The sequence below is a fragment of the Eumetopias jubatus genome, unplaced genomic scaffold (assembly GCF_037043125.1).
Source record: "Eumetopias jubatus isolate StellerSeaLion01/CBP00866 unplaced genomic scaffold, mEumJub1_p1.0 scaffold_5, whole genome shotgun sequence".
Classification (NCBI taxonomy): Eukaryota; Metazoa; Chordata; class Mammalia; order Carnivora; family Otariidae; genus Eumetopias; species Eumetopias jubatus.
This window is the reverse complement of record NW_028274811.1, coordinates 69167587-69180833: the sequence shown is the minus strand read 5'-3', so window position 1 is coordinate 69180833 and position 13247 is coordinate 69167587. Positions and strand designations below refer to the sequence as shown.

The 13247-nt window shown below is 37.3% G+C and overlaps 1 protein-coding gene across 3 annotated transcripts in view; it reads right to left on the bottom strand.

Moving 5' to 3' along the window:
• POLR3G (RNA polymerase III subunit G) overlaps positions 1–13247 on the bottom strand; it is a 42333-nt gene that overhangs the window by 24507 nt on the left and 4579 nt on the right. For 2 of the 3 annotated variants that reach the window (XM_028091939.1, XM_028091941.1), the window contains exons 2-3: positions 9466–9614; positions 6858–6987 (exon numbers count right to left, since the gene is read on the bottom strand). In XM_028091939.1, the coding sequence (XP_027947740.1) occupies positions 6858–6987; positions 9466–9582 (247 nt within the window). In that variant the 5' untranslated portion in view covers positions 9583–9614. The remainder of the gene's footprint in view (positions 1–6857; positions 6988–9465; positions 9615–13247) is intronic. The other variant, XM_028091940.1, reaches the window with a different exon arrangement.

Here is a 13247-nt window from a genome sequence, read left to right as displayed (position 1 = left end):
CCTAAACCCTAATCATGGTTTTTAGAATCAGACAACCTGACTCATCTCTGAGAATATTCACTAAAGCCCAAAGCCAGGTCAGGAAGCCACTTACATATACGGGCAAGAAAGCCTTTTTCTGACACTAGCCTCCAGCTCCCATACTTTAAATCTTACATAACTGGGATGTATTAACTACCTAAGTGGAGATGGAGAGCTGTATGCTCACCTCCAGTGCTTGTTACACACATTAATACACAGGCTTCTCAGTGAGCTACTCTTCACAACCCATCAAGGAGGAGAATGGGGAAAAGGGAGGAGTAGCTAGGTTTGGACTTGATGGGGTATGAATGAGCAAGCTGCAAGTCTTCCACACCAACTACTGACAACTCTCCAGGGACCTTCTGTGCTTGCCCAAAATGGGAGTGGCTCTTACTTCTCCTTTGCCCACTTTGCCACAAGAAACTCCCTTAATAAGGGCCCAAACCCTTTCCTAGCAACTTAAGTTAGCAAGGAACACCATCATGCCATAGCGTGAAACCATGGTTCCACAACATGTGGTTTAGGAGTATAGCCATGAAATAGGGAAGTTAATACAAAAGATGCAAACATAAAAAACAACATGTGGTTTAGGAGTATAGCCATGAAATAGGGAAGTTAATACAAAAGATGCAAACATAAAAAAAAAAAAGACCCAAATATGTACTGATTTCTCTTCTATGTTAAGAACATGATTCCAAATAATACTAAGACCATAGTGTTAAACAAAAATAACTAAAATAAAGAGTAGATCAGCGAGACCAAGAAATCAAGCTTTTCTAGGTATTTAACTGTTTTGATTTCAATCTTGCTCTCAAGCTTTTTATCTGTAAAGAGAAGTCAACACAGATGACAGATTTGCATTTAAAAATTTTCTCCACAACGGATCGCATATTTTGGAAAAATTTAACCTTGAGTACTAAACTTTAGAAGAATAAGCAATATTGAAAACTACTGAGATTCAGTTAAAAAGAAACAAAGGATTTGAATAGACATTTCTCCAAAGAAGATATGCATGAAAAAAAGCACATAAGATGTTCAACATCATAGTTATTCTGGAAACTCAAATCAAAACCACAATGAGACACCACTTGATACCCAATAGGATGGCTGTAACCAAAAAGGCAAGGGTGTGGAGAAACTATAACCAACAAGTTTTGGGAAGGGTGTGGAAAAACTAGAGCCCTCATATATTTTTGGTAATGTAAAATGGTGCAAGCACTTTGGAAAACAGTTTGGCAGTTCCTCAAAATGTTAAATATAGAGTTACCATATGATCCTAGATAAATACCCAATAGAAATACCATATGTCCACTCAAAAACATGTACATAAACGTTCAAAGCAGCATTACTCATGATAGCTCCAAAGTGGAATTGACCCAAATGTCCATCAACTGGTGAATGGATAAACAAAATGTGGCATACACAAATGTGGCATATACAAACACCAGAATATTATTCAGCCAGTTGTACCATCAGTGAACCCTGAAAACATTATGCTAAGTTAAAGAAGCCAGTCATAAAAGGACACATTTTATGATTCCCTTTTTTACAAGATTTCATTTTTAAGTAATCTCTACACCCAACACTGGGCTTGAACTTACAACCCCGAGATCTGAGCCAGCCAAGCATCCCTATGATTCTACTTACATGAAATGTCCAGAAGAGACAAATCACTACAGACAAAGCAGATTAGTGGTTGCCATGGCTAAAGACAGGGGAGACTGAGGGGTGATACTAATAGGTATAGGGTTTCTTTTCAGGTTGACGTTAAGGTTCCAAACATCAGAGAGTAGTGTTCGTTGCACACTCTGTAACTACATCAAAAGCCACTGAATTGTATACTTTAAGAAGTATATTTTAGGGGCACCTGGGTGGCTCAGTTGGTTAAGTGACTGCCTTCGGCTCAGGTCATGATCCTGGAGTCCCGGGATTGAGTCCCGCATCAGGCTCCTCTGACTCTCCCCCCTCTCATGCTCTCTCTCTCAAAAAAAAAAAAAAAAAAGAAGTATATTTTATATATGTGAATTTTATCTCAATAAAGCTATTATTTAAAAAGAAAGTTATTAGAAATTATAATAAGAACTTAAGTATATTAAACTCAAATTTATGTTCCATTATTTCCTGGTTTTGAATGTCTGTTTACCCAAAATGGGCAATGCCTTTTGAATGCAGTTAACTGTGCATCAACTGTGCATTCTAGGAATGCATGTACAGTTGTCATGCACAAACTCTGAATATATACATTTCATATATCCTGATTCCAGATTTCAAATATACCTTTATTAATAAATTCTAACTTGTTACTTCTGGTTCTTCTCACACTTGCACCATCAAAATGACTCTAGATTAGAAATACATTGCTCATGGGTGGGGGGATGGGTTAGCCTGGTGATGGGTGTTGAGGAGGGCACGTTCTGCATGGAGCACTGGGTGTTATGAACAAACAATGAATCATGGAACACTGCACCAAAAACTAATGATGTAATATATGGTGATTAACATAACAATAAAAAAATTAAAAAAAAAAAAAAGAAATACATTGCTCATAGGTTCCAGTTTATCATTATTTCCAATTCTTCGTCTTATACTCGCATTGTCAAAATGTAATACTTTAAAAAGCTCTGATGTGACGCCTCGCTGGCTCAGTCAGTTAAGCATCCGCTTTTGGCTCAGGTCCATGATCCCAGAGTCCTGGGCCCAGCATCGGGCTCCCTGCTCAACGAAGAGCCTGCTTCTCCCTCTCCCTCTGCCACTCCCCCTGCTTGTACACGCATGCTCTCTCTCTCAGACAAATAAATAAATAAAATCTTTAAAAAAAAAAAAAAAACTTTGATGGCTCACATTTGTGTTGAAGTGAGGATGGCCCAGCCATCTTCTTTGGTCTACAATTGTAAAACATTTTCATTATTAAATTTATAATTACCAATTAACATGATCAATCCAACAAAGTGTTTCGTTTCTACATAACCAATTTCCTTTTGATCATCTTTGTTCTTGCCTTTAGCATTTGTCCAGTTACAAACTACATCAAATAACTTTTGGTACATAAACACCATTAAAAAAATATATGGTCACATGTCATTTCAACAAACAGGATGTTCCCAGTTCTTATCACAAAATATTATGAGACGAGGTGCTTTTCAAGGACTAATTGTATGAGAGTACTGTATTTCCTTTTTATTCTTAGAGATATATTGTTTACCCATTGACTCTTGAGTTTGAGAAAATTCATCTAGAATACTCTCATCTGAAGACTCAGAGATTTCACTTATACAATCAATTTCACAATCATTGTTAGTGCCCAAAGAGCTGCTGCATCTGCATTCATCTTCTGATCTGTCTAGTGTAACACTTTCCTCTGTCAGTTTTCTTCTCTTTGCCATTATGGGCTGAAAATGAACAATTCTGGATTCTCAATTGTACTCTATGAAAACAAAACCAAAACCAAAACAAAACAACTATAAGGACAAGAGTCTCTCTAGACTTCTTTTATAGCTTTCTAAAAATTAAGGTAATACTTTGGGCAACACAAAAGAAACACTAAAGGATAATGTAATAGTGATTTATTTCAATACTGCACCATCCTTCAAGGCAACTTCATCATTCTTCCTTTTTTTTTTTTTTAATTATTTCAGTCTTTTATTTTCCAGAATGGGGGGGATAATTCACAAGTAATGATAAAATAGTATCTATGCTGATGAAATAGCAAGATGTTTAAAGATGAAGGAAAAATAAGATCACTAAGATTCCAGAATGTTTTAGATTTATAAAAGGATACAACAGGCCGATATGGTAATGCTAAGATAAAATGAGTTTTCTTTCTTTATTTTTTCATTTAAAAAAGAAATTCTTTAAAGGATTTTATTTATTTATTGAACAGGGGGAGGGGTAGAAAGAAAGGGAGAGAGAGAATCTCAAGCAGACTCCAGGTTGAGTGCAGAGCCCATGTGGGGCTGGATCTCACGACCCTGAGATCATGAGCCTAAATCAAGAGTCAGATGCTTAACTGAATGAGCCACCCAGGTGCCCCCTTTCTATTTTTAAAATAAATTCTCTTTGTTCTTTGGAAGATCTCTGTTAAAAAAGAAAAGTTATGAATATCAATCACTGCTCAAAAAGAATCTCAAAAATCAAAATCGGGTCTCATGGACCCTGATGGTACATTGACAGTTAATAAAAACCAAATTCCATTTATTCAATAACAGATCTTGTGGCCATACTGCAGGTAAATGTATAATTCCTATTAAGCTTTTGAAATTCTAAAAATGGCTTACAGAACCATCACAACTATCACACCTGTTTCTACCTCATTGGACCCTAGTGGTTCAGGAAACTGAGCTGGGAACCATTGGATCAGACAATCCAATGCTCTCTATGGAGAGACCCTTGCAGCTATAATCCATTAAAGTAATAATATTCATTGGTGTTTTTCTTTTATTACAGAGATAACAAATTTTATATAAAGAAATACCAATCATTTCTATAATTCTATCCAAGAACATTATAAACAAATTGTGAAGATATCACAACAAGAAATATTCTCATTCTATGCCCTCAGTTCTTTGTGATCTCAATACCCTGAGACACTAGCCACTTAATTATCAGGAAGCCTTGACACCTCGTACCCTTATTTATTTACATGAGTCCCTAAGTCTCTCTTTTCTAAAGCATATAGGTGGTGAGGGATAGGAGAAGTCTGCTGAAGGTACAGTGATATAACATTACCCAGAATACAGCTCCCTCTGACAGTTGCATACTTCTGTTCAGCCTGGCCAATTCTTTCTCATTCATGGTGTGCATAGTACATAAACACTTTATATATAAGAATACACACACACACATATATAAGCATATATATATATATAGTAAATACTATATTAACCTATATACATGAGTATGTATGTGTATTTTCTTTTTAAAAAACTGCATTTTCAACCATAGTTTTCTAAAAACACATTACATCAGAAAAGAAAGTAAACATGAAGATTTTGAAGGAGAATGTACTTGTATCAATTTGGAAAATTTTATATAAGCATTTTCTCCAGAAAGAAAAAGAAACAAAGATTCCTTGTATTTTTAAATACTTTGTGCAATTATCAAAGATAAAGAACCTCTTAATCCAGGTACAAGCCAACCACTCCCAGAAACCAGCAACAAAATTATGTTCCTAATGTCCCTATTTAAAAGATTCACAGATATGCTTTAATAAAATGATATACTTGTAAATTAGACATGTACTTTAATAACGACCACATTTAGTTAAGTAAATCTGTTTCATGGTCTAGAGAAAACACTAATTTTAAAAAGATTAAAGTATACCCTAAATTATTATTTTTTCTAAGAATGAATGTTTATTAGTTCATTTAATCTCTTTTTTAAATCTTTAAAATGAGAGCTTTAATTTCATTTTTAATCAAATAGATAAAAGCATGCAACATAATCATGAAAGTAAAAAAAATTCAGTATTTTTGAGATAAAAATGTCTTATGAAACCATTACATCAACTTCAAGCAGCTATGTTTGAAAAATTCAATGAACTTGTCTAAAATGCTTCTTATAATTATAAGCACATATATTACTATATAAGACTTTTTTTTAAACATTTATTTTTTTTATTTTTTAAAGATTTTATTTATTTATTTCGCAGAGAAAGACAAAGTGAGAGAAGGAACACAAGCAGGGGGAGTGGGAGAGGGAGAAGCAGGCTTCCCGCTGAGCAGGGAGCCCGAGATGCAGGGCTTGATCCTAGGACCCTGAGATCATGACCTGAGCTGAAGGCAGACGCTTAATGACTGAGCCACCCAGCCACCCCTATAAGACTTTCTTTTTGACTCTTAGCCAGTTCTAAGTCTTTTACAGAGAGTGAAAATGGAATGCATTTTTAATACTAATGGAATGAGATGATACTATATGAATTTCTCATGCTTTAATGATGTTGTTTTGGGAACTCAAGGATGATATCGATCTCTCTAATTTCAACATTCAAGGGCAGAAACTGAAAATCAATATAGATCTACTGTGCTAAATAACTACTCAGGAATGGGTTCTCTTCCTCTAAAACCACTTCCCACTCCCTGAGACTGTCAAGCTTCTCCAACTGTAATTTCTCCTCTCTGTCCTTGGCATAATCAATGAGTACATGCTTTATGCTTCCTATTATGTCTGATATACAAATAATAAGCCAAAATATAGTTAAGGCTTTTAAAAGTTTTAACCAAAATATTAAATAATCAGAGACTTACATAAGGATTTATGTATAAGGATAGTAATCATTGCATTATATACATATATGAGCAAAAAAACACTTTAAATCTAACAGCAGGCAACTACTCACAATAAATAATGTTATATACACACAATGAAATACCACATAGTCATTAAAAAATCATATTTTCCAAGAATACTAAGGATATGTGAAAAGGCTCATAACATGCTCTTGGGTAAAAAAGGAAGATACGAAGACTATGAATCCAATTTTATAAAAAGAATACACACATAAAAGAAAAAAATCCAGAATATGCAACAAAATATTAACAGATCTCTAGACATAAGCATTATAGCTGACTTTTACTTTTTAATATTTTTCTGTTTTTCATAATTTTCACCAAACACATAAAACTTCTCTTGAAAGATAATTTTAGAAATAAAATATCAAAAAGTTTAAAATACAATTTTCTGTTAAATCATATTAAGTATGCTTTTTCAAGGTAGTGGATAATTTCTGATTGAACTAAATCAATCAATCATTAAGTACATTAAATAACTATGTATCTTATGTAGAAACACTGTTTCATCTGTATACATTCAGCCACATAATCAAAGATTCCATTACCCACCTTGTTTTTCTTCAGGTGTTTCTATGTAATAAGGCATTCTTTTCATAGTTTCTCTCAACTCCTGTTTCAAGGCCAGCATATAATCTTCACCCTCTCCTGCTTTCAGTGGCACTGGTTTATAATCTGTATCCTTTTTAAGAGACAATTTTTTTAATAAGTTTCTAAATATCCCTTTTGTCTATAATCTAGAAAATGTCAGTTTTATTGAAAAACTACATTTTACAGATACTGTTTTACAATCAACTGAAAAGATGTTGAGCTTTTGTAATCTATTAAACCTTTTAGCCCATTTCCTACTTTGCTCTTATTTTAGAGGTAGGAAAGAAAGATGCTTAATTTTCCTACTGACCACACCCACAATTATTTTGTTACATAGTCTGTTGACCGTGATTACATAATTTAGAAGTCATGGCACCCAAATGAGAGCAACTGCTTTGGTTTCTTATTAACCTCAGTTAGTAGTGGTGGTATTAGTGGGAGCAGTAGCTTAAAAAAAAAAAAACAAACGAATAGAAGTAGCAGCTATTATTTAGCAAGTGGTTACTCTGACCCAGATATCCTCAATATTCAACATCCATGATCCCATTTAAAGTATCATCAATATTTTCCCTTTGACAGTAAATAAATTGACAAGTGAACAATCTATAAGCTCACACGACATGTAAATGACAAAGCAGGAGTTTGAATCTGCATCTTCAATTTTTTTTTTTTTTTTTTTTTTAAGACAGAGAGCGAGCATGCATGTGCATGTGCATGTGTGGGGGTGGGGGACGGGCACAGAGGGAAAAGGAGAGAGAATCCCAAGCAGGCTCTACACTCAGCGCCAAGCCTGACCCAGCGCTTGATCCCAAGAGCCTGAGATCATGGCCTGAGCCGAAATCAAGAGTTGAATGCCCAGCCAACTGAGCCACTCAGGTGCCTCTTGACGTCTTCAATTTTAACAAACTACACACATGCACACATATGTATGTATATTCATAAAATATATATCATTTATTAAAAAGTGGGACCTCAGGGTATGTAGTAGAGACATTTCTTAAAAAAAAGACATTTCTCGTGTCAGAGCAAAGTATAGGGTACATTTTCAAAATTTCATTCTGAATTTGTTCATTCATTCTACAACTATTTATTAAGTGCTTACTATAAGCCAGACATGGTTAGACAACAAGAGACACCATGATGAACTAATCAAACTTCCTGCCCTTACGGAACTTACATTTTAGGGGAGAAAAACACAAGATGTAAGTAAACAATGAGGAAATACACAATTTCAGGTAGTGGTAAGTGGCATGAAAACGAAGCTGGGTAGAGGAAAGAGTGACAGACAGAGTATATGCAGGCTGGAGGTATTGGTCTAGATAAGGGTGAGTGCACGTGACCTCTCAGGAAGTCACATTTGAGCAGAGCTCTGGATAAAACTAGGAAGCCATCATGGGAAGACTTGAAAACAGATGGCTCCAGCCAGGGAAACCAACACAGGAAAACGTCCGCGAGAACAAGGCCATGATGGCTAAGGAGAGAGAAGGTCAGTGACAGAAAACGTTAGACAGACATCAGCAAGGCCGTATCAAACAGAGCCAGTTTGCCAGCAGTAAGGAATTTCAATTTTATTCCTAGTATAAAACAACATGTCCTAATATTCCCAGTGTTTAGAAGTATCCTCACACATGGAGAAGAGCTTGTTTTAAAAGAAATCAATGTATAAAGTGACATTATGCCTATACATGAGATGTTTATTGTTGTTTCAGGCTATTTACTAAATATCAAAAAGGCAAAATACCAAGAGCAAAAAGTAGAGACTCCCTGTGGAAGACACCTAGATCCCTAAACACATTTGTTCAGGGTCCTCTACTTACATAAATCTTTTGACAAGGGACTTTTCCCTTTTGAAATAGGGGAAAGATTCCTGGACGGAGGGGTATGTGGTCATTTACAATTTTTTCATTTTTTTTATCCTGTAGCACATACACGCCTGGAAATGTAAGCTTAGATTTTAAACTAAATGTAAAGTGAAAGCATTAAATATTATGCCAGTTGAGTTTACAGCATACTCCTTAAATTTAAAAGCAACACTAAATGGAGTAGGAACACTTAGATGTTGAGAAACAGCAACAAAATTCAAATCGACTTTTAAAAAATAGAGAAATAAGGAAAAAAAAAAGTTGAGTAGGGACGAAAAGACCAAATGGTATACTAGGGAGCAAAATCAAATCCTACAGATACAAGATGAGAGGACGATCATTAAGTGAAAGTCTGGTAGAGTGAGGACCATTGGGGACCACTGTAAAATCTGACCTGACTTGCCAAAAATATTATTTTGATGTTGGACTACAACAAAAACACAACAGAAGATGCAGGAATTGAAAAAAAAATTCTTTCTTAGTTCACATAGTACTGAGTATATTCAAGGCCAGGTGACTACAGTTTCTTCCGTGTTTTAGGAAAGCAGTGTTAAAAATCAGAAAGAGGTTCAGGGAAGCACACAGCGGCGCTTCCCTACATTTAAGATTTTATAATGACACCCTCTATTCAGTCCTATATAGAACTTTAATTTTCTTTGAAACATGAAAAAAACCAACCATGAGAAACCTGCTTTCAGTGTACTTACAGGGAACAGTGGCGGGGGTTTCAGTACTACATCAGGTAACTTTTCGCCTCTGCCAAACCCGACTGCCTCAATGTTAAAGGTGTAGGCTGCACGTCCACGTCCCTGACTCCCAGCCATCGGATTGGTTCTGCCAGAAAAGTGGGCAAATTCTGAAAGACATCATGTAAAAAAGGAAACCAACATAATTTTCAAGCAAAATGTAATACTCTGCCCGTGAAGCGGCATGGCCGATTTAAAATACTTCTGGAAAGTCCGACTTGTAAAGAAGGAACTACATGATAACTACACGGACCCCTCACACCTAGTCATGCCTGGGGGGTGACAAGAGGATGGCCTCAACCCATCTCATCTCGGCCCTGGACGAACAGCCGACCCTGGGTCTCCTCGAAGATGCCACCCGGACCACTGCACAGCCAGCTGACGCTCTTCTCTCCACCCCGCTGTGATCTGGCCTCAAGATCTCGGACGTTTGTGAAAAGTGTGGACAGGGAAAGGTCTGGCTGAGGAAGACAGGCTGCCTTGCTTTTTCATTCAACTTGAAGACTATCGTTAGTCACGTACACTTTCATTAGTCATATACACTTGAGACTTTTAAATGATTTATTTATCCTAGAATTTGAGTGTTGGAAAGAATCCTTGATATCTAATTCAATGTCCTTTTAGAAATGGGAACGGGCTCAGTAAGACTCTGAAGTGTGTCCAAGCAAAAACAAAACTGCTAAAGTTCAGAGAAAAACATCTGAAATAGTTAAAGGTATGATAAACCTGTCCTTTTTTCAACTTTGGGGACAACAGTGATGTCACCTACTCAAGTTCTGCACTGAATCTCTGAATTGTCCGAAACATGATTATACTACAGTGTGAGAACTGAGCTGGCAGAATATTAACAGGGATCCCTACACCAAGGCTCTTTCATTACAAGTCTGCATTTGACTGTCGTGATGATTATGACACACATCCTCTAATTCTCTTTTCCCACTGATAATACGGTGTATCCTTCAATCCTGCAAGCCCAACAAAGCAGTAATATATCCTCCCATACCACTCAACAGTTCCCCTTTCTTTCTTTCCTTACCATTATTTGTTTGAAAACAGGAGGTCATTTCCTGGACAACGCTTCTCCAAATTTAAGGCACATGAGAATTACTAGGAATCTTGTTAAAATGCAGTCTTTCATTTGGCCGAGAATCTGCATTTCTAACAAGCTCTCTGGGGATATCAATGCAGCTGGTGTGCAGTCCACAGTTTGAAAGTAGCAAGGCTGTACATTCTCCCATTTCTGAATCTGAGGAACTGAATCCATGAGAATGTGGTTTAATACATTCCTCTAGTCCGTGTATTTTCTAAATAGAGGTGTATTCAAATTTGAGTTAAACTTTTTGCAAAAACACTTAAAAGAGATGCTCTGTTCTTCCTACTGCATCACATGAGGATGCACATGAAGTCTCTCTCTCTCGGTGATGTTCTCTGGTCAGTGGGTCAGGTGCTATCCGTCCGTTTCATCTAGTATAAACTTCCCCATCAGTTTCTACCTAATGATTTTAGCAGCCATTGATGATTGTAGTCTAGATTCATTATTCCATTATGGACTGTAATTCTATCTACTAATTGGAATTCTATGAGGAATCAATTCCCCTCATTCACTATTTAGTTACAATGAAGCACAAGTTATATAGGAAAGGTACTTATTTTAATAATCAAGCTCATTTCATCTGTCCACCATAAAAGAGAGAGAGAATATCCAAATGGCTGTGTTTCATTTGCCGAGTCACTCAAGCATATGCTTGCACACAAAGCAAGTTTCCCAAGTATGAAAACTGCTGAGCAGAAAGACACACCTTCACTCTAAGAAATGAATTGTGGGAGCCCAGTAGGCATGGTTGAGACCACTGGGCTTAGTTCTAATCTGGGATTTGCTACTAAATAAAATTAAGAACAATTCCGGGTAACATTTCCCAAAATGCCTGATCATGAGAATTACCTGGAAAACTAGTTAAATATACCAAATCTCAAGTGATCCTCAAGTATTCAAACCGACACCAGAATCTTTGGAGGTGGGCTCTAAGAAACAGTTGGGAAAACTCACCCTAGAGAGTATATCAGCTACCATTGCTTGATGGAATATCCCTTGAGAAATATCAAACTCTGCTGCCTCTAAACTTCTGTATTTACCAAGCACCTCTGGGTGTATAAATTGATATGATTAGTGAATATACTGCCCTTGGCAGAAAAATCAATCCTAGCTCTTGAGCCACCCTTAATGATTATATGGCATTCCGGTCTATAGATTCATCTCTTTTTAGTTTGGCTATTATGAGTCAGTTGTCCCATACCTAGAGAAATTGACAAATTCATTTTCTTCTCTTGCAGAGCTGAGAAGTATTTCTTGGACTCCAGTAACTGTCTCATAGGGAAAATGGCTCACAAGTGAGGCCTAAGCCTCAGTCTTTGGAATTCTTTGAGTCAACCACTGCCTTGGTCTTTTTTCACCCTCCCAAACTTCTTGAATGACAGGCTTTTTTTTTTTTTTAAGATTTTATTTATTTATTTGACAGAGAGAGAGAGAGAGAGAGAGAGACAGCGAGAGAGGGAACACAAGCAGGGGGAATGGGAGAAGCAGGCTTCCCATGGAGCAGAGAGCCCAATGAGGGGCTCGATGCCAGGACCCTGAGATCATGACCTAAACCGAAGGCAGCCGCTTAGCAACTGAGCCACCCAGGCACCCGTGACAGGCTTTTTTTAAACCAACATTCCCTATTTTCTCATTATCCAAATCTTCCTCTACTTCATATAGACCAATTTCACTGAGTCATTCATTCAACCAATATTGAGCATTCCAGGCACTGTAGCAGGACCCAGAAAGCTTTGAATAAAACCTTGTCCCTGTCCTAAGAGCTTGTATTTCAGCAGCTGAACACAAACACATAAACAAATAAGTGTGTAACATAATGTATGTATTCTTGTTGTGGGTTGAATTATGCCCCCACCCCCACCCCACCACCAAATATGCTGGAACTCCTAACCCCCAGTATCTGTGAATGTGACCTTCCTTATTTGGAAATAAAGTCTTTGCAGATGCAATCACATTAAGATGAGGTCACAGCAGATCAGGGTAAGCCCTCTTCCAATGACAGGTGTCCTTCTAAAAGGGAAATTCGAGAAGAGAGACACGCACAGAGGAAAAACACCATGTGAAGATGAAGGCAGAGATTGGAATGCTGCAGTTACAAGCCAGGAATGCCAGACAGTGCCAGGATGCACTAAGGCTAGGAGAGGCAGGGAGCAAATTTTTCCTTAGAGCCTCCAGAAAGAACAAACCCTGCCCACACCTTGATTTCAGACTTCGGGCCTCCAGAACTGTGAGAGAATAAATTTCTGTTGTTGTAAGCCGCCCAATTTGTGGTAAAATGTGATAGCAGCCCTAGAAAATCATCAATATAGTTCTGAAGAAAAAGAAATCATGGTAAGGGGATAGAGAATAACAAAGGGGTATAGTAGTGGCTTTTCATATAAGGAAGGCCTTTCTGTGGAAGATAAATCTGAGCAGCATGCTGGAGAAGGCCCATGAGCCACAAGAAGGCGGGACAAGGCAGAGATGGCTACAGAGAGAAGGAGAGCAAGTGCAGAGGAAGAAGTCACATGCTGGGAGTGTCCGAGGAACAAGAAAGCCATGTTGTTGGTGAGGAGTGAGGAGCAAGGCGAGGCGGGTGGAGGCCAGGTTTTGTGGAAACCTGTGTGAGCTGTGGTAAGGGGTTTGGCTTTTACCTCACTTGTGATGGGGA